General features: G+C 43.3%; 1 protein-coding gene across 1 annotated transcript in view; it reads right to left on the bottom strand.

Moving 5' to 3' along the window:
* zmynd11 (zinc finger, MYND-type containing 11) overlaps nucleotides 1-27,953 on the bottom strand; it is a 162,261-nt gene that overhangs the window by 52,302 nt on the left and 82,006 nt on the right. Inside the window, exon 12 of the mRNA XM_084313668.1 lies at nucleotides 190-526. Within this exon, the coding sequence (XP_084169794.1) occupies nucleotides 190-526 (337 nt within the window). The remainder of the gene's footprint in view (nucleotides 1-189; nucleotides 527-27,953) is intronic.

The following is a 27,953-nucleotide window of genomic DNA, read 5'->3' as shown; positions in this document are numbered from 1 at the left end:
AATACAGCATCCCAAGGAAGCACTTTAAGTTTTAGTTCCTCTATGCAAAACCATTCATTGGTAGCTCCTACACTACACCTCAATTAACAAGCTTAAGTGGAGCAAGTATTAGTATTACGTTTTTCCCCATGACATCATTATTTGAGCACTCCATTACTGCCTTTCCGCCTTAGCTTGACGCTCACTCACATGTCGGACTTGCTCGTTGCTGGTAGAGGAGATGCTCGACTCCGCCTCATCCGTGCGCTCCAGCCTGTCCTCCGTGCGCTCTGGCCTCTCCGGCCGCTCCGTCTGGCCGCTGCCGCCGGTCGTCTGCGTGTCCTGCTGCTGCTGCCGCTGGCCCTGGGCGTGCTGCTGGTGCGCCGGGCCCTCGTCCATCTTGGTCTTCCAGTAGCGGCCCTCGCGCTCGAAGCGCTGGTAGAGAGACAGCTCGTCGCAGGCCTTCTTCCAGCCGATGCTGCGCTTCACCTGCAGCTGCTGCACGCTCATCGTGATGTCCTGGATGTTGTCTGCAGGGATCCACGCTCTGCAGGGAGACAGGGGAGGAAAGTTGTTATCGTCTTAACATGCAACGGCCCGGGCCCCGGGGCCTCTTAACACATTGACTGCCACGCTTCTATCCATCAATGTATGATCACTGCCACCAGTCTAAGCCTATGGAGATGTTCACCTTCTTTGCAGGGCTATAACTTTTTAAATTGTATTGCTAAATTGACATTACTATGGCCCATTCAACATCGATTATCTATCGTTCAGGATGTAGGAACGTTATACTTTTTCATTCATAGATTCATACGAAAATACCATCTAGAATATAAGTATGTTTTTATCGTTTTCTGCAGTAATTCCTAGAACGCTAGTTAAGTAAGCCTTAAGGTCCCCCTATAGAGGGACCCTGCTTTTCTTTATCATAAATCGATCAATAGAGACCATATTAGATCGCCAATTATCATATCATGGGGTATCATTGGAAAGCCACACTCATTGGCTACAACCCTCTGCAAAGATTTTCGAGATCGCCAAATTATTGACGGAGCTAGAGCCCCGGGAGTCGGGGGTGGTAATGTGTACTTTTGCGTACTTTGGGGCACACCTCACATATCGGCATGTAACTCGAGAACCGCTGAACGGATTTTGTCACCTGAAAGGGCAATCGACAGGCAACAAATAGGGCTTTAATTCTATCTATATATTGTATTAAAAGAAATGCACACCAGAGCCACTAGATGTCGGCAAAGAATCGTCCACATGTGGGCCCTTGGATGTTAAGAGGTCAATGTTTTTAAATATTTTTTTTGTAGCCAAGAGTAAAGACCATAACCCTATCAAAAACAGTAGTCAAAGTGTATTTTCATTTTTACCGATGTTTTATACGATTTATCGGAAATAAAAATGTATCGGAAAATGCTCATTATCGTAAAAACCGCAAGGAAATGACAAAATCCAGATTCAACCCTGCCATTGGAAAGGGGAGCATTTTCCCTATCCATAGATGTATGATTTGGCCATAATAAGGTCAAGGTCGAGTTCAAGGTCAAATATGAATTTATAATTAAAATAGATTATCATTAATTACTGTATCTACAAATCCTTCTGTTTAATCATCTTCCCGCGGTTCATTTGCTTAGATTTTTTGTACACATGATCTCAATTAGGTGGTGAATGAGCTCAGTGAGCATTTTCTCCTACCCGTATACATTTTTGATCAAAGATGCAAAAATCATAAATCATAATTTATATTCTCCTTCTCTTCATTACAATTTACTCAAGCCTAGTAACAGACACAATATTTCTGACACTGGAAATACATACCACCAGGTCCCTAGATGTTCCTAGATACCAAGAACATGCAAATTGACCTTGCAGAAGTGGAGCAATCTTCCATTTACTTAGGCATGTACCTTTAGGCGAAATACGGCTTACAGCTTATCAGGTTATAGGCCTAAACGCATAATATAGATTATCGATTGCAGTTTATTCGCGATACACGCTATATAAAAAAATCCAACTGAATACGATCCTAAACGTTATGACTAATCATGCGCGGATGAAAGGGGGGGGGGGGGTAGTTTATAATTCCGTGATCGTCAGTAAATGCTTTATGTAGTATGGGTGATATATTGATCAGAGCGGTTTGCATTGAAAAGAATAAACAATCAAGCTGAAAGTAACGTTACTGTCCTCTTACCGTTCGCCGATGAGACTGGAGGAAAAAGATCCCACTTATTTGACGTCGATCGACTAGATCCATTTCCGGTTTGTATGGTGCAATAAATGCCCAAATCATATCGATTATTGAGTTATGGCAGCGATCCATATACACGGATGGGTGTCTAGAGTCCCGCAACAATATGTGACTGCCGGACGGATTTCCCAGATGCACCGAGATCACCAGATCCATTTCCGGTTGTAACTCGCCCGATCATCCAGCAGGCGGCGGTATTGAAGCGTTGCACGGTTGTGCAGAGTCCCACTGTCTCAGCAGAGGCTGGGTGGCGGAATTATGAATACCATGGCGAAAAAATGAAATATGATCTCAATAACGTTGTACGCCGTGGCTTGGCAGAATTCGCATGACCAGCAAACCCGTCGTACAACGTTATTGGCGGTCAATGTGTTAAGGACGATTTGCCCACTGGAGCGACACGCCACTTTGCCGACCTCTAGCGGCTCGGATGTGCATTTTTTATACAACATATAAAATAGAATTAAAGCCCTATTTGTTGCCGTTCGAATGCCACCTCACTGGACAAAATATGTTCAGCGGTTCTCGAGTTACATGCCGATATGTGAGGCCTGCGACTTTGCACACAGCAGATTTAGCCAGAGTCAGATTACCACCCCAGACTCCCGGCACTCTAACTCTGTCAATCATTCGCCGATTGCTTTGCTTTCCAATGATACCCCAGCTGGGGGGTGCAAATACAGGAAGTAGGTGAACATTTACGAGCAAAAACCAGAAGTGAAAAAAAAATTTTTTTTTACAGTTTACCAAAAGGAGGGTGTATAGAGGAAACATGACCGTAGGATGGTGTATAGAGGCAACATGACTGTAGAATGGTGTGTAGAGGCAACATGACTGTAGAATGGTGTGTAGAGGCAACATGACTAGGATGGTGTAGAGTAGAGGATGACATATTTTCGGGATTCCCGCAGGTCCCGCAGGCTTCCCACAAGATGGGAGTCAATTTCATTTTGAATCACGTGATTGGGAAGGACCGGGAGTAAAAGTCAACGGGAGCAGAAGGGAGTGGGAACTATGACAACAAAATCAACGGGATTTGGACAGGAGTGATATTTGAACATTTCTCACCATTGTAGTCACAAAACACTGCAGCACAAGCAAAACGAAGTACTGCATCCGGCATGCAACCTCAAGCCTGTTAGGTTGAGCAGAGCGATGTTTTGGTCTTAAATTGTTTCAAAATGGTCATTTCTGAAAATAAACGACAAGTAAAAAAAATAATAATAAGCGTTTTGGAAAATAGCTCTTCATTTGATTATCATAAAAAAGTGTTTTCTATACAGAGATATCGACATTGGTAAATATCGGTATCGGCCAGAGCAGCAATATTAATATCGGTTATCGTATCGGCCACAATTTTCACATCGGTGCATCACTAATGTAAATATTTTTCCTATTTTGCCAGCTATACTACATTAGAGAATAGAATAGGATCTCCAAAAAAATATTGTTTGTTTACCTGCCAACTACCGGTAGCTAGAAAAAGTCAACAAACCTTCATTCGAAGGTACAGGCTTACACACCACTGCTAGTATATTTGTACGATTAAAAGCAGCTAGTTTGTTACAGGCACAGAAACGGCCCAATGAGAACAGGACTGAAACAGAGGTATAGAGGCTGCTAGAATGCATGTTTTTTCAGCAGAAAACTAGACATGTTTGAAGTAGACCTCAAAGACCTACAGGCAGGTCCATAACTATATGGACATTGACGCAATCAAAATGTGCTTTAAGTGCAGACTTTCAACTGTAATTTGAGGGTATTTACATCCAAATCAGGTGAACAGTGTAGGAATTACAGTTTCTACATGTTCCCTTCAGTTTTGTCTTCAGCTAGTGAAATGCATACTCAATTGGATTCAGGTCAGGTGATTGACTTGGCCATTGCATAAAACATTCCACTTCATTGCCTTAAAAACTCTTCCGATTGATTTCGCAGTATGCTTCGGGTCATTGTCCATCTGCACTGTGAAGTGCCGTCCAATGATTTCTGAAGCATTTGGCTGAATATGAGTAGATAGTATTACCCTGAAACCAGGGCCGCGGGAAGTCCGCGGGAAGTGGGGGTGCTGAGATATTGATCGTTTTTGATTACATTTGTTTTTTATTTTATATAATTAAAAAAATTTTTTTATAAAATATATACCGTACTTTTCGGACTATAAGCCGCGGCTTTTTCCCCCATTTTCCGACCCTGCGGCTTATATAACAGTGCGGCTTATATGTGACTCGACGTGACCAAACCCGAAAATGTTAAAATCTAAATATTGCTTTTTTGACTGCATTGAAATGTTATTTATCTGTTCCCTTATTTGCTAAACTTAATACAACTTGTAAATGAGTTAATTCTTGTTATTTGTCCGACAGTATTGTGTCCCAATGCTAATTACATATGGTAATTAAACATTAAAACACCTGCGGCTTATAGTCCAGTGCGGCTTATATATGTACACATCATTCAATTTAGCTGCTGCGGCTTATAGTCAGGTGCGGCTTATAGTGCGAAAAGTACGATATATTATATAATTATACTTGTAGTTGTATTGTCTGCGAGACATCGCCACAACGCAACAAGTCAAAATGCTCGCTATCTGCAAACAGCTCCACTGTCTGTGTGTATACTCTGCTTTGGTCAAATCACATTTAGCGTGGGGCCTGAGAGTGCTGAGGCTGACGTTCTGCAGATGGATACTATTGAGTCAGAGCGTTCAACAGGGTCTGAAACGTGTTATGAGGGGGTGCTGAGATAAGTGATATAATAATAACGTCATAGGTTTACCACTCTGGTAAACCAACACTCTCGTTCACTAGAGACCGCGCTCTCGTGCGAGACAAACATGTAACATCACAGCCCAGCTTACCCCAACTGTTGCGCCCTCCCTCTGCAAATCGTTCCCCGCATACATGATCGCAGACATGCAAAAGGTCCTCGACCACCCTCCCGGGGGCTCGGATAGTTCTGCTGGCTTGTTCACGCCAGGGAAACCGCAGATATATTCCTTTACTGCGAATTCAGCGTCCCAAAACTTCCAGGCTGAGTCTATTTTTTTTACCAACGGATTTCCAGTTCCGCGGTGACACTTCCAGGCCGCGTCTATTCGAATCCCAACCGGTTCATGCGTCGGCTACACGCTGCTTTAATAACATTGCATTATCGAGACAGCGCCCCTATGAGGATCTGGCAATGAATTCCAAGAGTAGGGTAAATCTGCAGTGCCGCTCCGCTCTGTGACATTGAGTAGCCTCGGTTACAATGGAATAAAAGCCAAAACAACCTTGCAGTTGCAGTTACACTCCCCGCCAGCAGGGGGTGCTGCAGCCCCCGCCGCACCCCTAGTTGCCGCGTCCTTGCCTGAAACACTTCAGAATTCAGCAGTCGTCAGCAGTCACATCATAAATAAATACAAGGGAACCAGTTCCATTGGCACTGCAGCCATACATGCCCGCGCCATAACACTACCACAACCATGCTTCACCGACGAGGTGGTATGCTTTGGATCATAAGAAGTTCCTTTCCTTCTCCATACTCTTCTCTTCTCATCATTCTGGTTGATCTTTGGCCATGGTTACACAGTTTTTTTTTGTTTTTGTTTTGTTGCTGAATGATTACGTTTGCTGTCCTAGTTAAATAGAAATGCCGTTTTGGCAGGATAACGCGTTGCCCTACTGACAGCGCTGAAATTGTGTTTCCGTTTTGGATACTCGCCGACAACGTGTCATGTAATCTGCGCGGAGCCGTTGTTGCTCAACGCCCATGCGCAGTAGATACCGACATCTGCGTACCCTCACCAACGTCCGGTGACGACAGAGCTGTCCCAAATAGCTGCAGCTACCATGTGTTGTCAAGTTATTGGTATAAGGAGCCCAGTCCAAGCTACAACAGTCTGCATTCCCTTAACAATTGTTTGCATTGAGCCGTATTGTATTGTACCCATTCTGCAATCTGTTAAATAAAGTTTACATCCATTCATTCTGCTAGCATTAACGATTGCATGAGCAGCTGGCTAACGTGAGCTAACGTTAGCTACCAGACCCTGTTAGCTCAGAGCTCCTCTTTCAATCTTAACAAGCATTAAACAAAATGGCCCAGTCATCTATTCACCTTTGTTTAATACATGAGGCGTTGTCTAATGTTATCTAGCTACTGATAGCTCCTGATATCATCAGTTTGGTGCTGGCTGGCTAACGTGAGCTAACATTAGCTGCTAGCCACAATGCTATACTGTTATAATGGCATATCCCTATCGCGTTTGCATGTAAGCTAACAAAATCGGTGACGATGAGACTAAACTCCGCTATTGGTGGTCAATTGTGTTGATGTTAGTTTTGTTTCATCAACAAATGAGGCAGAACACACAGTGAATGTATCCGTTTTGTTTATTGCACTTTTATTGCACTTTCTTTGCTGAAAAATAAATCCTACATTGGCTAAATGGCTAACGCGAGGCATTTAAAGATGGTGGTTTGTTGCTTATTTGCAGGAAGTGTATTGCCACATAAAGAATTTCTGATTGGTTGAAAATTGCCTTCATGTTCGCCACCTACTGCCACCTACTGCTTTGGCATTGTACTACATCACTGTGCTCAGGAGGCAAAACCAATGTCTAACATGTCTGCCATTACGTTGCGTTGCGTTCTGGAAAGCTAAACTGACCTTGAAAACAAAACGAAAATACACCTGTGTAACCGCAGCCTTTGTCTCATCTGTCCATAGGATGTTGTTCCAGAACTGTACAGGCTTTTTTAGAGGTTTCTTTTTTGGCAAACTCTAATCTGGCCTTCCTGTTTTTAAGGTTTACATCTTGTAGTGAACCCTCTGTATTCACTCGTGAAGTCTACTCTTGATTGTTGACTTTGACAGATATGGCTCCCTCCTGGAGAGTGTTCTTGATCTGGCCAACTGTTTTGAAGGGTTTTTTCACCAGGGAAAGAATTCTCCTGTTAGTTGGGTCAAGAACCAACATTCTGTGACCATTCTCTGGCTAAGATGTTTTGATGATTGATTTGACTTCTATGGACCTTTTATAAAATATTTAGCCCCTGTGTCCCTCCGAAAAATCCCGGCATTTTTTGTCAGATGGCCAAATCCAAAATACCTGCTGACGCCATCTTGAAAAATTTACTTTTGATCCAGAGAACCTAGAATCATGTATGAATACACTTTTTTGTGTAAGTCAACCATGACGATTCCAATTCTGACATCAGTTTGACTCTATGACATCAATTTGACCCAGAAATCCAAGATGGCCACCATATAGTAGAGCGAAAATGTAACTTTTAATGTCAAAACCAATTTTACCATGGTACTGCTGTACTTTAAACAAACTACCTTCATAAGGATCTCAGCAAAATAATTTATGAATTTACAGTATGATAAGATAACTAATTATACTTCAAAATACGCTCTCTTAAATAGCTGTAACTTGAACAGATTAACAATGAAACCACTTTTTTTTTTCTTTTTTTTTACTTAATTTTCTTTTAACTTTATAGCATTTTCAGCTTTTTCTGGCCACACAGGACCGATAGAGGGAGAGAGGGAGAACGGGAGGAGAGGTAGGGAAGACATGCAGCAAATGGTCGCCGGGACTGGGAAACGAACCCGGGACGACCGCTTCGCGACTCAGCACGCTATGTGGTGTGCTACTGGAGCGCCCCAACAATGAAACCACTTTAAACATGTCATGATCAGTCCGAATCAGAGCATTCTGCCTCACTAGATTCTGAATCATCAGATTCCAATGAATCACCCCTCCTCCTCCATACATCATCATCTCCCTTCTCATCATCATCCTCCTCACTCTCCTCTTCCTCACTTTCTTCAGCTGGCCCTGGTGCAGGTAGATGTGTTGGGAGAGCAGGTCGTGTGTGGCGGACAGGGCGACAGCGACCACCCACCAGCTCCCAGCCATGTCCGAGTGGCGAAGGGTGTCGCTTCAGGGAGGGGTGGTGCACTAGATATGCCAAGTAGTTGGCACGGAGGCAGTGTTGGCGTAGGCTATCTGCATCTGGAGGGAGATGGATGAATGATTTGTTCTTCATTCTCTTCCACTTTGTGGCACGGGCCTCAGCCATGGTGCTACTCTTCTTGTCGCCATAAATAACATGTCGTGTGAACTCAAACAGCTCCTCTAGCACCTCCTCCTCAAGGTCAAGGCTATCTCCACACCGCGAGAGCAGCCGTCGTGCCATAGGGCTCTTTGCCACCTTGTCATACACCGACAACTTACCCTTGTCATAGAAGCCTGAATTGGCATCACAGCCTGTAATGCAGTGTAGCTGCACAATACAATCTGCCATCTCCTCAGTAACCAGGCCATGGCAGAAGACCGTGTTCTGCTTTCTCTTGATGCAGAGCATACCGGGCAGCTGTTGAGAGATGACCGCTGCCATGACATAGGCATCGGTGTCGGCTGCATCAATGACCACAGGGCCACTGTAGCCTGACTCACGTAGAACTGTGTAAGCAGAGAAGAGGATGGTGTCAGCCTCAGACTGGTCAAAGCTGTAGTTCTGCATTGGTTGCTGGGTTGACAAGTTGGTGCAGTGGGAGCCAACAGAGTAGACGATCTCTGTATCTACACCCTGTGCAACAAGGTCAGTCAGTTAGCTGCATATTACTTTTTGTAGCCGCTCCTTGTTGCTGACGCTACACAGCAGTGTTTTGAACTCTCTGGCAGAGGGGAAGGGGTCGCCCAGCTTCATGTAGGTGTTGGGGACATGTACCTTACCTTGTACTTGCAGATCTCGCTCATCATCTTTAGTTGAGTATGCTGCGTCGTACGGGTCATTTACACAGAAAATACGGTCAGCATCACCATGGCGGGCAAGGATGATGGATGATACCTTGTGGACATAGTCCAACCACTTGTATGGGGTGCCATCTTGTGTCTGCCGATCTTCTGCTGATGGGGTTGCCATCCTCCAGATCATGCCCATGTCGACAAGAGCGGTGTAGGGTTCTTGCAGATCTACAGATTGGAGAGAGAGCTTCTGAATGAGCTTGCTCTTCTGTGTCTTCATATATGTGCCATTGGAGTTGAATAAGGCCACACATTCCTCGACAACACGATGTTCCAGCAACTCTGAGAGATTCACAAGTTGACTGACCTCAACCAGGTCGATCACTGCCTTGAGAGCACTCCGCTCCATCTCAGCAGCTCTTGCTTTGAGTTCCTCCCCGGGCTTCTCCATGCAGGGCTGCTTGGCAAATGTCAAGCGTTTGCTCAGAGGGACAGGTGCATGGAGGGAGGTTTTCTTACTGAACACTCTGTCTTTCAAGAAGCTGGTCAACTTCTCCTCTCCCACAGCATAGGCTGAGTTGAAGTCTGTGATGAGTTCATCAGAGGCAGGCATGGCTGACTGTAGGGTGCGGAGGGTGGGTGAGGCTGGATCAAATGGGAAGGAATCAAACTCATGCATGCATGCGACCAGGTCCTGCACGCGCTGCTCATCTTCTCTCATCCTTTTCGGACCACATTCTATGTGCTTCCTCTTGGCTTTTTTGTGTGTGGCCAGGGCATTGTGAGCCACCCGGATCTTGGCCAAATTGTTCACATTTCTGGAGTGCACCAGCAGCTGCTTCTCATTCTGGAGGATGGAGAGCCAGCCAGACTTCATTTTGCTGCCCTTGTTCATTGTACACTCGATCCACATGTCCCAGGCCATGTTGGAGTAGGGGTTGCCTGTGATGGACTGAGTGAAGTCAGTACGAAGGAAGGCGACCCGATCAGCAGGGAGAGCTGTCAGCATTGCCCAGAAGTCAGGCAGCCACCTTCCATACCTATTGTTGTCGTACACTACCATCCATGGCAGCATGGCACGCAGAGAGCTGACATACTCATCCAAGTTGCAGATATGTACTGCATGCACATTCTGCATGAGTGCATCCGTCATAGACAGGAAGTCCCTCCAGTAGTCCGCCATGTCACTGGCCTCCACCTGGGTGAATAAATTGGTGATGAGGCTCTCGAGTATCATCCTCCAGTGCCGCATGTGCAGCTGCACGGGGTTCTTGGGAGAGACTCATATCTCTCAGAATCTCAAGGTTCTCCCTTGTCTCATCAGCCAGGTTGGGCATGAGCCTCCCCTTTACCAGCTGACTCATGAGTGCCTCATAGATGAGCCTCAAGCAACGCAGCCCCCTCTTGTAATGTTTGCCTTTCAGTGCACGGTCGACGGAGCCCTCTGCAATAACTTTTCCTGCCACAAGTACATCTCCTAGCTCACTCCCCTTGTAGCGCTTGTAGATAGCGCTCATCATCACACACGGTGTATGGAAGGGACCAAGAAAGGGTACAATGTCATGGTACTTGTTTGGGTTCTCGGCCTTGAGCAGAGTGATGAGGACGTACACAGGAGGATCTCCCACTAAGAAGGCGAAGGGCATGTGCTTAGTTGCAATGATGGTAGACAGCTTCTCCATGATGTCATTCACAACTGACTTGTTGGGCGGTTTATTGTAAGATGTATGAAAATAAGCCTTGCTCTTCCTCTGCTCCATATTCAAGCCAGCGTGAAACCCATTGTATGAAGGGATAGTGCATGCATGCACGCACGTACGCACACACACATGTGCACACGCACGTATGCGCACACACACACACACACACACACACTCGCAGTCTATTGCAAAAGAAGGCCTGGATGAGCGAGGTCAACAGGAGTTCTTCATGTCAAGGAATGTCGAGATGGCGTGGTCCAAGATACCCTTTGAAACAGAAGGCTGAGCACAAGCTCAGAACATCATCAAAATAACTCCTGAAAGAAACAGCTTTCGAACACAACACAAGGGTTAACAAACCCCAAACACAGGGCTACAATGACTATATTAGCTAACTAATTGTTGTTGCTAGCTAGCTAGCTATTGGGAAAGTTGTTAGTCTGAAGCCCTGCCCAAACACCAAATCTTACTTTCCCATTCAAAAGTTACATTTTCGCTCTGCTGTCTCTTTCTACATTTTTGCTCTACTGGATGGTGGCCATCTTGGATTTCTGGGTTAAATTGATGTCATAGAGTCAAACTAAGGTCAGAATTGGAATCGTCATGGTTGACTTACACAAAAAAGTGTATTCATACATGATTCTAGGTGCTCTGGATCAAAAGTTAATTTTTCAAGATGGCGTCAGCAGATATTTTCGATTTGGCCATCTGACAAAAATGCCGGGATTTTTCGGAGGGACACGGGGGCTAAATATTTTATAAAAGGTCCATAGAAGTCAAATCAATCATCAAAACATCTTAGCCAGAGAATGGTCACAGAATGTTGGTTCTTGACCCAACTATGTGGTCTTATGGTGTTGTTGAGCTCAGCAGTGCATTCTTTCTTTTTAAGAATGTACAAATTACCTTTTATGGGCTCCTTATAAATAATGAAGAAATAACACACACCTGGCCATGGAACAGCTGAACAGCCAATTGTCCAATTACTTTTGGTCCCTTAAAACGGGGGAGGCACATATAAAAATGGTGGTGTACAGAGCCAAATTTAAGAAAATTGTGTTGTAACTTGTTGAAAAGGGACAAAAATATGTCTCCTTTAAATAATAATAAAAAAAAACCTTTCATTGTAATTCAAACCATGTCTGATCTACTGCCATGTAAGGATTTAGTACCGTGACAGGATCGATTGAGAGGTAGAGGCAAAAATGCTTAAAAGTTACCACACTGGTCCTTTATTTAACACAAACTACTCACACAAAATGGAACACAAGGGTCTCTCTTGACCAGTTCATGAACCAAATGAAACAAAAATAGAAAATGAATAAAAACAAAAAAACAGCTAATGGAGCACACCTGGGACACCTGCTCTTTGATGACTGGCTAATGGAGCACACCTGCTCTTTGATGACTGGTTAACTCATTCAGCGCCAGTCACGATGATAGTCGGGTTAACTTGCCATTGCTTGAGCGCCAATCACAAGTATACCGTAGTCGGGTTTTAATCGTTATTTCTTTTATTAGCGATATCCATTCATTTTCATCCATCCAGCCTGATGTTATCGTTGGGAATGGGTCTGAGCTCGAAAAAGGGCAAATACCGCCGCCTACGCCTTCCAGTTGGTATTGCACTCCACTGGGAATGGTGTAGTTTCTTTTCTGGGACGATCCAAGCCATGCGGGCGTGGTTTAAATACCCAGGCGAGGTAACCTGTTTCAACGATACATCTGCGAGGACCCCCCCCCCCCCCCTCAATATGCAATGCTGTTGAACGTGGCGCGGACCTCCGTGCACAGTACTTCAAATGGCGATCAGATAATTGGATTATTTCTTTTGTATTACATCAGATACAAGGTAAGAACACTATATATAAATTTGATCGTTGATCTGATATGTCTTTCTACTGCGATCGCGGCTGTGTGTGTGTGTGTGGCTGTGTGCCGCTGAGTGGGAGGAGGCGGCCGCGGAGCCCCGCGGTCCAATGCTCTTTTCATTTTTGCATGAGGAAGGATAATAATGATGATCTAGCGTTGATTTTAGGAAGATTTGATAATCAGGCGAAAAATTACAACATCGCGTCTTTCTCTGGAAGCACCCAATGTTATACTCATATTCAAAAGGCTATAAAACGGAAATGTACCGATGAAAAAACAATCCGTTTTGTACATGTTGACTGGATGCAACCAACTGATAATCGACAGGTGTATTAGACCCATAGCTATAATTTAATATATATTTTAAGGACTCGCAAATCTCTCAGTCCCCCCATTGATTTACAGCGGTGGCGTACTAGTGTCATCTCGTGGATTAAGCGATGCCGCTGAATGAGTTAATGGGGCACACCTGCTCTTTGATGACTGGCTAATGGGGCACACCTGTTTTTGATGACTGGACACCTGTTCTTTGATGTGTGGCATTGGGACACCTGCATGAATAATCCGATTGAAATTCAGATCCAACGGTCAAACTAGGCGTTGCAGATCAAATATGACTCAATATCCAGCCATTTTATTTCCTATTTCACTGCACAAGTTTGACTTATTAAAGAAATTACCCAGGGACAGTGTACATTAATCAACATCTTCAGTTTCCACATCAATGTAAATGTGACAGAATTAGCTAATGAGCTAGTTTTCATCTGTAGTCCCTGCCTACCATGCATGTCTTTCTGGTGTGGGAGGAAACCAGAGTACCGGGAGGAAACCCACGCGATACTCCACACAGAAAGGCCCCATGCTGGGGTTCGAACCCAGGACCTTCTTGCTGTGAGGCAGCAGTGCTGACCACTGTGCCGCACAAATAAAATGTTGTTAGAAACATATTTCAGGTTCAAGCTTAGGTAGAAAAGATGAAAGTTTATGAGCAAGCCACCATTTTGTACAGACATTTTTCACATGCACACCCAAGTCAAGGGCTGTGGATTGTAATGAGCTTTTTAGTGTGACATCACAAAGACGGAGGTCCAAGTGGCTCGTTAAAGGCACAGTTTCTAAATATTTGCTGGCTGCAAAATCTGACTGGTTTGTTTGTCTTATTTCAGTTTGTCAAGTCAAGTGTTCCTTTATTAATCCCATTGGGGAAATGCAAGTGTCATAGCAGCATGGGGGTACAGGTAGGATAGGTAGTAAAAATAATAGAACATAGAACAAAGTGCAAGTAGTAATGATAACAGTGATAATAGTAGTAGTGAAAGTAGTGAGTGGTAGGATTCAATCAGACAGTAGTAATAGTGTCATACATGGTCCAAACCATAGTAACACACTGCACAGAGTCTGTGGAGTGTTTATTATTAATACCAATCTATTGCCTTCACTGTCTACAACTGCCTTACACTGTAATCATAACTACCTACTTCAAACTATAGTCTACCAATATAACTCTGTACAATATTACTGTATATATATATTTATATACTGTATATTTATTATGGCACCAATCCGATATTCAGTATCGGACACTGACCAAATTCACAGGATCGGATATCTGAAAAACAGGAAGTATTTTCCGATCCGATACATTCCGTAAAGCGAGCAGTGTCACGTGAACAGTAGTACCGACAACAACGAAAAAGTGTAATATCTGCAAAGCAAGTATTTCTAGGGGTGGCAGTAGGGGTGTAACGATTCGACCGCACAACGATTAGATTTGATTACGATTCTTCAGGCAAAGATTCAATGCATCATGAAATATCTTCATTTGACCACGATTCGATTCGATACATTTTCGATCAGTTAATTCCCCCCAAAAAAATGTATACACAAATGTGACTGGGGGAACTGATTCACTCAGCATGAATGGACTATAGATCAATAAAAAAATCGACATGGAAAAATATATATATATATATTTTTTTTAATAATCAGGTTCTTACATTTTCAAATCGATGCAGTTGAATCGTCACCTTAGGATCGATGCATTGTTACACCCCTAGGTGGCAGCAACACTGGAAACTTCAACACCACAAACTGGTGGTATCGTGCCATCCCTAATATTTATCCACACACCGTCTGAATATATGTGCATATATGTCCCGTTTACATATCTGTATATACTATATCTATATATGTGACTGTGTCCAGCAATTGGTGGCCCATGTCTCCCTCTGTAATTTTATTATTATTCTTTTTACAGATAATGAAAGTATAGAATGTAAGCTTTCAAATGATGTGTTATACATAGAAATCAGAAAATATTTGAAGATTATGCTTATTTGAATCTTGTTAAAACTCTAGTCTCAGAGCAGAGAAAAAAGACCATCTAAAGTTTAGCTGCATTTTTAACACCTTATGTCCTCCCCTAACTCCCCTCGCTTTTGTATCAGAATCGGATCAGATTCTAGCCTCTCCGTAAAAATGTACGTCTTGGTCTTGGTGTTGAGCTCACCAGTGCATTCTCTCTTTATATAGTTGATTTGGCCACACCTAATGATTTTGTTATCTCTGATGAGTTTGTTCAGATTTTCAGCCTAATGATGGCTTGCTTCACTGATAGTGAAGCTCTTTGGACCTCACATTGAGAGTTGACTGCAACAGATTCCAAATGCAAATGCCACACTTGAAATCAACTCTAGACCTTTTATCTGCTCCTTGTAAATGTGACCCGGCACCTGCCGGCCAAATCCTCCCCCCTGACCGACCTTTCCATCACAGTTGAGAATGTAGCTGTGGCCGCGTCCCTGACCGCCAAGAACCTTGGTGTTGTCCTTGACGACCAGTTGAACTTCTCCGTGCACATCGCAGCGACAACCAGAACCTGCAGATCCCTCCTGAGCAACGTCAGAAGGATCTGCACCTTCCTGACAAAAGAAGCCACCCAACTCCTCGTCCAATCAACAGTCATCTCCCGCCTCGACTACTGCAACGCACTGCTTGCTGGCCTCCCGGCCACTGCCACCAAAGCCTCTTCAACTCATTCAGAACGCAGGGGCCCGCCTGATCTCAAACCTACCGAAGTCAGCCCATGTCACCCCACTTCTTAGGGACCTGCACTGGCTCCCCATTGCCGCACAAATCCACTTCAAGACCCTCGACCTGGCATATCGTGCGGCGAAGGGAACGGCTCCCGCCTACCTCCGGTCAATGGTCTCCAACTACACACCCTCAAAACCCCTACGCTCTGCATCTTCTGGCTGCCTCAGACCTACAGACCCTCCTATCCGAGCTCCGAGAGAGTCATCAAAGAGAAGCCGCCTATTCTCTGTCCTTGCCCCACAATGGTGAAACAAACTTCCCACCAGTTAGGACAGCCGAAACCTGTGTAATCTTTTGCCGTCGACTAAAGACACACTTCTTCAATCAATATCTGAAATGAAAAAAAAGAAAAAAGAAATCTAACCCTAACTAACCTTACTGTCCTAATATAGTAACCTACACTGTAGCACTCAACACTTTGATGAACATTGTTACTCAGCTGATAGAGTTGTACCCTTCCTGATGACTTGTTGTACAAAACCTGTAAGTCGCTTTGGATAAAAGCATCAGCTAAATGACTAAATGTAAATGTTTTTTTGCTGGTGAGAAGTCGGGCAGCCGTATTTTGGACGAGCTGCAGGCGGCGGCGTGATGCCTGATCAATGCCAGCATATAGAGCATTGCTGTAATCCAGCAGAGTTCTGATTGATGAAGGCGTGGATCACTCTCTCCAGGTTACTCTGGGAGAGATAGGCCTTGGTCTTCGCTAGGGTTCTGAGGTGGAAAAAGCTGTTGAACTGACCCGTTTGGTGAATTTAAAGGCACGATCGAAGATCACTCCGAGGTTTCTAACGGAGGACCGGATGTTCGAGCCCAGAGGACCTAGAGCATTGGCAAACGGGACTGGAGAGGTATCGCCAAAAATTATGATCCCAGTATTGCTCTCATTAACACTTTGGATGCCACGGACGACATAACACCGCCCCCTGAATGCCCAGCACGAGAATTAGCGTGATTTTTTTAAAATTAGCGATCTGAATTCATATTTCATCAACAGAGTCTACCGTTGGGAAACTAGCCCCATCAGGAGCTCAGATGTGAAAAAAGCGCCCCCTATCGTCTCCCAGACGGTAATGCACCCTTTTGGAATGGACTCAATGAAAATGGATGAGAAAAAAAAACTCCGGAATCCACATTTTACTTCTCACGCATGTAACCGGAGATGATCCCAGTCATTGTGGAGCCTCAGAACAGTGTGGAATATGTGTTTACAGTACGTAGCATTGGATAAATTTATTTGAAAACGATTCATAAATAGGCCGACAAATTACAACGTTCTAGAATATTCCAGTACAGGGCGTTTATCACGGAATCTTTTTATTTTCCTTGAAAACGAGGGCTTTTCAAAATGCTATAAAACGGAAATTAACCGATAAAAGAACAATCCGCTTCGACAAAGTTGACTGGAAAATGAGTCATTGATAAGCGACGGGCAGATTAGACACATAGCCATAATTTAAAACATAGATTCGGCGATATTACCGCTAACATTGAAGTGGATGGTGGGCATTCAAGCACTAAATCGTGTGCCCCCTGCTGGGCAATGAAAGTGTTAAGGTTGAGGAAGTTAGCACTCATCCATGCTTTGATGTCGGTTAGACAGTCAAGGTGTGGCTGGAAGCGTGACCTGTTCTGTGGCCTTAAGAGGTAGATCATCTGCGAAGCAGTGGAAGGATATGTTGTGCTTGGCCAGGATTTCACCTAAAGCATGTACAGTAGGAAGAGGATGGGACCTAAGGGACCTTCCTTGAGGAACTCCACGGGTAAGAGGGGGCACGGAAGAGAGGAAGTCTTGCGCGCACGCACACACAAAGGGAGAGTGGGAAGACTCCACTTTATGTCTGCACATCTGTCCCAGACGCGTCAATACTTCAGGCAACCAACTTGCGTTCAGCGTTTCTCTGATTGGCCACGACGCCCATGTGACCGCGGCAGAGCGAGAGAGCAGCAGTGCGGAAATAGGCTGCATTCTATTGCCATGCTCTGCAACAAACTCTAACCTTAACCAACTCCAAAAGAATGCCTAAACTTAACCCTAACCTTAACCAACTCCGAAAGAATGCCTAAACTTAACCCTAACCTTAACCAACTCCGAAAGAATGCCTAAACTTAACCCTAACCTTAACCAACTCCGAAAGAATGCCTAAACTTAACCAGCGAAAGAATGCACGTTTATATAGAGAGATGATAAATGAAACGTAAAAACAAAAAAAACAAAAAATTGAAGTGATTCGAACTTGTCACCAACGCACCGCAGGCTCCACAGCAAGGCGGCGAACGAGTTGAGCTAACCGTCGATGTTGAAACAGGGGGGATTGCGTGCGGCAACCTGCGCGCCGTGCCGCGCTGCCGCTGCGCTCTGCCGCTCCGGCGTCGCCGCGGGGGCGTGCTAGGCGCAAGTTGGTTGCCTGAAGTAATGAAGCGTCCCCGACACTCAAGAGTGAAAGTAGTCAGCCCCTCCCCTACGACTCAACTGTAGTTCTTTAGAGAGCAAGGGAAATTATACAGCCGGACAAGTTAACAATAATTAACCCATTTACAAGTCGTATTACATTTAGCAAATAAGGAAACCGAGAGAACATTCACAGCACTAGAAATTGCGAATATAATTTTTTTGTTTTTGACCCAATTCTGAATCGTGCAACATTTTCGGCATTTATGAAAAATCCTCTCCGGCGAGATGAGGCCGTTTTCACACCTTTTGTTCTCCCGCTCACAGGCGCTCCGACCTCAGAGGGTTTTAATACACTCTACAGATTGGACCCATTGTATCCAAACTGTGATTGGTGTACTGTAGATGAGAGCTATTTTATTGGATTGCTATTATTCTGTCTATTTTATACTCATTTTATGTCTGCACTTTATGCATTGCTTTTATTTAATTAGAAACCTACTGATAGGCTATTATAGATTTGAATGACAGAAATATATATAAAAACTAAATGTAACCTCTTAACCCTTTGGTTGCCGAAAACGTAGATCTACGTTTCTGTGGCCCAGCGCTTGAGTGCCGGAAACGGAGATCTACGTTTCTGTATTTCTTTTATTCGATATTGCCATTCATAATTAATCGGGGCAGCATGTGCATGCTGTACTGAATGTGTCCGAGATCGCAGACGGTCAATACCACCGCCTACCGCCTTGCGGCCGCTATTGCACTCCATTTGAAACTATAGTATGTAGTTTGTTTTCTGGGCCGAGCTGAGCCGTGCGGGCGGGGCCAAAATTCCCCGGCATTTATGCTATAACGTTGCGACATTAATATGCAGACTCCAAGGTAGATGGTTACAGGGTTGATGCTGAGTAATTATATAATAATTATTGTCGCTGTTTTAATGGCATTTGAATGAGCAATCTAACTGTGATTCGATCCTACCTTGGACTAACTGCTCCGACCGATATCTTTATTGAAACAATGTATGATAACAGGTGGTGTCAGGTGTTGCCTATTACCATCCCCGGATTAATGAATGTGTTTAATTCTATTCTTACATAGGTTATGTCATTTCAGCCGTTGTGCCTGATCAGAGGGACAGCTACAGGGGTGCACTTTGACCATAACCCCTTTTTTTCCCCTTCCCCTTTTTTTTGTCATTATTTAATTGACATTGTTCACACAATTTTGCACAATTAACCTGTGACCCGATCCTGCCTTAGACTATCGGCTGGGATGCTTTAATTTAATTTTGTTTTGAATTTTCCTATACCCTTTTGGGCTATAGCAATGCGACGTTGAAGCGCAGATTCGGAAATAGATGGCTGCAGGTTGATGTGGAGTTATTATTTAATAATGGCTATTTTTACCATTATGGTTGTCTCATGTTGGGGCCAGGGCTCAGGTGGGTTTCGACCAATATCTTTATTGAATTTTATTTTTATTATTATTTGTGTTTATTGGACTAGTGGGGGTTTACTCAGGGGTTTATCTAGAGGGGGGTTGGAGTGGGGAGCGTCTTATTGATCCATGTCTCTAGTGGGAAGTGATAGGAAGATGACCATCCTCAGTGGATGGGGCATAGGGGGGGGATTGGAGAGTGGGTATAGGGGGCCTTATAATAGGACGGGTGGGTTAGGGTTTAGAGTAGAAGGAGGGGGGGTTGTAGCTGGGGTGGTATTTTTATGTGTTTTATGTACTGTTGTCGTATATGTGTGTAATTGTTCCTCCTCTGAACTCCTGGGATTGACCGTCCGGGCCCGCCGGGATCAGCGCCTCTGTACTCAGCCTGGCTGCACTGGTATGTTCTCTACGCATTTATACAAGCTCGACCATGGCTAAATTGAATATTTTAATTTGGAACGCAGGAGGGCTTAACGCCCCACACAAGCGTGCCAGTGTCCTTTGGCTATTGAAGAGGAGAAATATTGACCTTGCTCTCCTTAGTGAGACGCATTTATTGGTAGGTGACGTGTCAAGACTGGCAAATCGGCAATATCACGTTATCTCCTCATCCTCAGCCGATGATAAGACGAAAGGAGTAGTCATAGTTACAAGACGTAACCTTGATATCAAAATCTTGGATGTATGGTCGGACACGGAGGGAAGGATTACTATAGCAAAAGTTGAATTCTTGCATAGGAAGATGGCTATAATAGCATTGTATGCTCCTAACACATTTGATTCAGCGTTCTATAATACAATTACGAAGAATATGTTGGAACTTAATGGATACGCTCTCATTGTGGGTGGCGATTTTAATGCGTGCTGGGATGCGGAGATGGATAGGTCCGGGCCCTCTGAAACGAGCGACCAAAAACGGGCCTCTAAGGCCCTTAGGATGTGGGCCAAAGACACGGGGCTCACAGACCTTTGGCGCTTATGCAACCCCACCCTCAAAGATTACTCTCACCTGTCAGCCAGACACAAAAGCTTCTCTCGAATTGACTATGCATTCGCGTCCCCTAATATGTTTGATAGTTTCGATGTCTCATTGGTTCCCTTGGCTCTCTCAGACCACAAGGGGATTTTCCTTACGGCAACCTTTGGCAGGCTCTCCGCAAGAGCTCCCAGATGGCGTTTTAATTCGACCTTGCTAAAGAACGATGACTTCTGTTCTGAGTTCAGGAGTAAACTAGCTGAATTTTTGCAGATCAACGTTGGCACAGTAGAAGACCCTAGGGTCCTGTGGAACGCATTGAAAGGATTTATCAGGGGTCATGTCACACTATTTGCCTCCAATTTGCGAAAATCCCGGTCAAAAAAGCTAGAAGGACTGGAATCATTATATGCGGACCTATACGCATCCTTGCAAACTAACTATAATGAACGACTAAACACACAACGTAAGATAGTCAAAAAAGAAATAAACTCCATACTTAAACAACAGTCTGAGTTCTTGATACATAGGACAAGACAAAATTACTATTTTCACGGCTCCAGACCTAGCCTATTGGCAATGAAAATACGCTCAAATGATCATTTCTCGGATATCCCCTCGATTAGGACGAGCCAGGGTGCAGTCACTACTGATTCGAAAAAGATCAATGACACTTTTAAAGAGTTTTACTCACAGTTATATAGCTCAGAGGGTAATCTTGATGACTCTAAATTTGAATCGTTCATTGGCGGGCTTGAGATACCCCACATTTCTGAGGAAGAGGCCAAGGAACTGGGGAGACCGATTACTCTCGTAGAATTGAGGGAGACGATTGTTGAAATGCAGAGGGGTAAGGCACCAGGCTGGGATGGTATTCCACCCGAAGTGTATTTAGCTTTCTGGGACCAACTGGGTCCATTGATGCTCGATATGATCAATTACGCTATCAAACAAGGGGAGTTCTCAAGAGATGTCAATATGGCGTTGATTTCTTTACTTCTCAAGAAGGACAAAGATCCCAATGATTGTGGTAGCTATAGACCCTTGAGTCTTCTCGGGGGCCGATTTAAAGGTGTTTGCCAAGGTGCTGGCCCGTCGCCTGCAGAGATTTATGTCTGTATTGGTACACTGCGATCAAACTGGTTTTATCCCGGGGCGTCTGGCTGTGGGCCCTTTGAATCTCCATCTTGTCGAGTTTTCCAACTCTTTTCGGATTCGATTGTTTGATTGTCGGGTTTGCATTTTTTTTTATATAATATATATAAGTAAAGCCCTATTTGTTGATTGCCCTTTCAGGCGACAAAATCCGTTCAGCGGTTCTCGAGTTACATGCCGCTATGAGAGGCGTGCGCCAAAGTACAGAGCTTTTTTCTTTCTTTTTTTTTGCGACTCCCTGGGCTCTATCTCAGTCAATCATTTGGTGATCTCGAAAATTATTGGACAGGGTTGTAGCCAATTAGTGTGGCTTTCCAAAGATACCCCATGTGGGGATCTGCGAATCAGGGATCTAGGTGAAAAGTCACGAGCGAAAACAGGACGAGAAAAAAACGCTGAATGAATTGAAGTCAATGAGGAAGTGGTTTATTAGAGAGCTTTTTTCTCTCTCCACAGTTTACCAAAATCGCTCTGGATTTTTATGAAATGTGGACATGTACTACATACTGTAAGACTTCAGGCTATGGACCTGAAGGGTGTTTTCCAGCTAATTTTTTTTTTTTTGGAAATACTATATTTGGATATAGTAACTACTACAGAAAAACATGAGTAACAAGTTTGTCTACAACACATGTTCAGACCCATGTTACTCTATTTCATTAGCACTGAAAGTGATCTTTCTTTATTGTATCAGAAACTTCAGAATGTTATCTTTCAAAAGAGACCAGGCTTATGCATATGCTATAAGTATAAAGATACGCTTTTCAAAAGAAGTATGCAGTCCTCAAGTTCACGTTTAACCCATTCAGTGCCAACCACGAGATTAGTCGGGTTAACTCGCCATGCGTTGCATGCCAAGACCCGAGAAAACTCGGGTTTTAATCGTTATTTCTTTTATTAGCGATATCCATTCATTTTTCATCCATCCAGTCCGACGTCATCATTGGGAATGGGTCTGAGCTCGAAAAGGGCAAATACCGCCGCCTATCGTCTCCCGGATGGTATTGCACATCATTGGATTGGATTGGATGGGACTGTGCATCAGAAAAAAAACTCCGGCCCGGGGTTTCCCTTCTCGGGCAAACAGCATCGTGTTACCACATTCACTGGCGAGGCTGGGAGAAGGGTCGATTATGTGTTTTGGACTATAACGTTGGATCAATATTTGGAATGGCGATCAGGAATTGGATTAATCTTTTTGCAGAACATCCGAGGTAAGGACTCTATTTTACGAGTATTGGGTTAATCAGATGTTTTTTTCTCCGCCATCGGAGTGTGTGTGTGTGTGCGTAACGTTAATCGATTTTTCAGCCCGCTTCTCTAGCGTGCATGAGGACACATACTATCGATAATCTAGCGTTTATTTGAAAACTATTCATAAATCAGCCGAAAAATGACAACGTGTTCTGTGTATTCCACTAAAGAGCTATTATCGCGGATTTCTCTGGAATTACTAGACATCTCAAACTATACTCGTATTCAAAACGGTATAAAACGGACACATACCAATGAAAAAACAATCCGTTTCGTACATGTTGACTGCAAGCAAGTCATTGATAAGCAACGGGTGTATTAGACCCATAGCCATAATTTAAGATAGAGTTTAAGCGTTCGCAAATATCCCTGTCCTCCCATTGACCAAAGCGCTGGCACGGAAAGGCCTAATTTGGTCATATGGGCGTGGCTCTGAATGTGTTAAAAATTGCCACTTTTCTGGGTGCCAGTTAAGAGGTTAATGTCAATTCTCTGCTCATTTTATGCCCGTTTATAATTATGCCAATTTTATGCCTATGTCCATTTCGTGTCTACACTATTGCAGTTAAGCACTTTGGGCTGCAATTCTTGATTGGTGTGAAAAGGTGCTATACTAATAGAAACGTTTATTATCATTATAAATAGTATGACAATTGAATACAGGCCTTGCACAGAATGTTTGATGTAGTTTTCCATCCAACATGGGACCGCCTGTAACCACTTCAAAAAGACAATGCCTATTTTCTGTGCAGAGGTAGGAGTAGGAAAACTCTTGGAGACGATAAAGATATAACGGCATTCCAAACACATCTGTACAAGGCCTCTATTGAAAGTGAACCCCAGACCCTGCTGTGTCCTGTGGCTGAGGTCCAGTATTGAGCGCTAACTTCTAAGGCTAAGAAAATGTATGGATTTATCGATAACTGCGTGAAATCGATAAGTGGCATCATTTTATTTAATTTTTTATACTAAAATACTAGGTATTGTGGCATGTTTTAGTTAAAATATCCCCATTTCATGTAAATTCAGTTGAATTGCAACTCTGCACTGTGCATTCAATATGCAGTGCACTCCTCCATCACATCCAGACACCACCGACTATAAAATGAGAAGGATCACTGTTGTAGTTTAGAAGGGGAAATCTGTAACACTAAAGATGGCGGCAAAGACAAAGAATGGCTGCAAAATAAAAATGTATTTGTTGTTTAAATAATAATAAATATATACTAATATATATATATTAAACAATTATTTTGTCCCGATTATATCGATTTTTCCAAATGGCATAGTCTCAGCTAGGGATGGGTTCGTTAGGATTTTATCGATACTACTCTTATCGATACTGCTTAACACATTGAGTGCCGCGGACGCTTTTTGTCGTTAGTTCATGCCGACCTTTGAGTGCCCCCGACGCTATATAGTTTGTTGGTCTTTTTTTTTTATTGGCGATTTGAATTCATATTTCATCAATCGAGCCTCGGGTTAGTGCTGCAGAGTCTCTCTGAGTTCAATTGGGAAGATACCGCCCCCTATCGTCTCTCCCTGTGTAACTGCACCCCATTAGTTTAGACTGATGCAGGGGGAGTGGTCAGTTTGCTCATTTTACTTTTCCGTCAAGCCAACTGAAGAGACCAAGTGATCGCCGGCCATCAGAACAGCGTGGATTATGTATTTATAGTACCAACACTAATCAATAAGCGTGATCGATATTTGGAATGGCGATCAGGAATTGGTATAATCTTTTTGGATAACATCTGATCTCAGGTAAGGAATTTATTTTACCAGTCTTAGGATAATCAGAGCTTTTTTCACAGAGATATAAGCTTTTGCCCTATGCGTGTGTGTGTGTGCGCGGTGATCGCTGATGAGGAAATGAGAGAATCTATTTTTCAGCCCGCTTCTATAGCGTGCATAAGTACACATATACTATCGATAATCTAGAGTTGATTTGAAAACAATTCATAAATAGGCCGAAAAATGACAACGTTTGTGTATGCTAGAATATTCCAGTAAATGCCGTTTATCACGGAATCTATATATTTTCCTTGAAAACGAGGGCTTTTCAAAATGTTATAAAAAGAAAATTAACCGATAAAAAAACAATACGTTTCGACAATGTTGACTGCAAACAAGTCATTGATAAACGACAGGCAGATTAGACACAGCCATAATTTAAGAGAGAGATTATGCGTTCACAACATCATTGAAGTGGGTGCTGGCATTCAACGGGGTTTCCAATGTTAATGGCTGGCACTCAAACTGTTAACGGTTCGGTACTTTATCGATACTCTTATCGGTTCTTTTAGATTATTATTATTTTAATATTTTAATATATTTAAATTATTATTTTTTTTACTATTTATTATTTGAACGGCTTAAGGCTATATCTGTACTTGATATTCGTTTGTTGTGTTGCATATTTGAAATAAACTTCAATCAAATCAACCCCCCCCCTCTTAACACTTTCTCTGCCAGAGACGCCTAAACTCGTCATTCCCCGCCATGCAAATTCTGCCAATGACGCCGTAACACGTCATTGAGATCAATATTTCAAAAATCTGTGATCGCAATAATATTTCTCCCCCGGAGACTTGAGATCTACTGTTGATCCCCTCTCAACTCTCCAACGGTTCAAGAGCGCCATCTGGTGGCCGATCGGCGGATCGCCCAAACCGGAAACGGAAGCTGGTGCTCATTCCAATTCGATCACTCGCTAATAGTCCCGGGACTCGAGCTAGACACAATGGATAGCAATCCGTTACCAATAACTCGATAAACAACATGATTTGGACGTATATACTATTATACAACCTGGAGATGGATTGCATATTTCAACAGCCCATAATTGGAATCTGTTTGCTCCACGCTCAACGCCCAACGCTACAAAAAAGCTACGGTGAGTTTCAGCGTTTTTTTTTTACCGTGTTCGATATAAACTGCTCTAATGATCATATCACCCACACTAGATGAATCATCTAACGTTGGCCACGGAATTATAAACGACCCCCCCCCATCCGGTCAACATCAGATGATAAGTAGTAACTTCTAGAAGCATGTCCATTTACATTTTTTTATCTCGCGCAGATCGCTATCAAACTGTATTTGATCATCAATATAATGCATTTAGGGCATTTAATGAATCTGGAGAAAGCTGCAGAAAACGATAAAAACATATTTATACTTTAGACCGTATTTTAGTATGAATATGTGAATGAAAAAGTATAACGTTCCTACGTCCTGAACGATAGATAATTGACGTTGAATGGGCCATAGTAATGTCAATTTAGCAATACAATTTAAAAAGTTATAGCCCTGCAAAGAAGGGGAACTTCTCCATAGACAAATAGAGCTGGCAGAGAGGGGTATAATGATGTACATAAGCCTGGCGAAGAAAGTGTTAAAAAAACAAAAACCTGTGTTTGACACTTTCAGTGCCGGCCATTAACGTTGATTAATGTCCTTGAGTGCCATCATCCACTTCAATGATAGCGTTAAAAACGCATAATCTATGTTTTAAATTATGGCTATGCGTCTAATCTGCCCGTCGCTTATCAATGACTTGTTTGCAGTCAACATTGTAGAAACGGATTTTTTTTTTTTTAATCTGTTAATATCCTTTTTATAGCATTTCGAAAAGCTATCGTTTTCTCGAAAATTTTCGGAAAATAGAAAGATTCCGTCATAAACGGCATTTATTGGAATATTCTCGAATACACTAGACACGTTGTCATTTGTCGGCCTATTTATGAATCGTTTTCAAATAAACGCTAGATTATCGATAGTATATGTGACTGGGCATGGGGGCGCGGGACTTGTTGAGGTAAGGTCCAATTTTTTTTTTTTACATATTGTGAAAGTACAGATTCATACCTTAAAAATAAGCCATCACTTGAACATTTTGGTGGGATATTTTGCAAGCTACATCCTATAAATCATGGTGATATCAGTAAACGCATTCAGAGATGGATGTCTTCGAACTTGTGGAGAGGTTCACACCTGTGATTTAATCAACTACAACCCTACCCAGAATGCATTGTATTCCATGGCCCCCCTCTCTCTGGGGACATTAACACCTTGCATCAGGCTCTTTTGTTATGGCAATGACTGTCTTGTGGCAAGTTGTTGTGGCAGTTGAAGTGTAAGTCTAAAAGCCTTGTAAGTCTAAAAGCTAAATGACTGTATTATAAGGAAAGGTTAACCTTCTGTAGTGTGGTAGTGAAAGGTTAACCTTCTGTGGTGTTGTAGTGAAAGGTTAACCTTCTGTAGTGTGGTAGTGAAAGGGTTAACCTTCTGTAGTGTGGTAGTGAAAGGGACCCTGATAATAAACAAGAGACAAATCAAGTTTCAAGATTTTATTATCATTTAAAATAACACGAGAAAAATAGGCATGATAAAAATAGACATGGTAAAGTCAATGTTCAATGTTCTGATGGCCTCTCCAGATGATCACCGTGGTCTTTTTGAACCGCCGCTGGATATTTTGGCTGGTGGTGCTGGGCATGTTATGTCCTGGGCTTCTTCATCACAGAACTCTCTGATCTTGTGGAACAGATAGTGTTGTCTTGCAGAGTCCAGTCCCGGTGGTGGCAGCACAGGAAGTCCATCTATAGGCGGCAGGACACGGACGTCACGGAGCAGCTGGAATCTGGTTTCAGCGCCATCAATAGACATCTTTGCCACAACCACACCAGGTTCCTTGGAATCAAAGCTGCAATAATAAAGTGAAACGTTAGTACAGGGCACATAACAATATCAATGCATTTGTATCATTTGCCAATGACATTCTTTGCACTAAAGTGTGAATAATTAATTACAGTAAATACACAACACACAGTGACCACACCCACCTAAAGTGCTGGTACTGCTTGATCTGTGGCAGTGGCTTGAAGTAAGGCCCCAGATGTTCCTGCCAGTTGTAGGACTCCACGATTACAGTGCCATCTTCCTTTCCCACTAGCTGTGGTATGTTGACTCCAGCCACTGAGCTGTCCCTTACGACTGCTGCAATCTCATCAAGAGTGTTCACCTTGGTCTTTCTGAAACGCTGTTTGAGAAGCCCAAAGAAACAGTCCGGG

The sequence above is a fragment of the Notolepis coatsorum genome (genome assembly GCF_963971535.1).
Source record: "Notolepis coatsorum genome assembly, chromosome: 4".
NCBI lineage: Eukaryota > Metazoa > Chordata > Actinopteri > Aulopiformes > Paralepididae > Notolepis > Notolepis coatsorum.
This window is presented reverse-complemented; position numbering and strand designations above follow the sequence as displayed.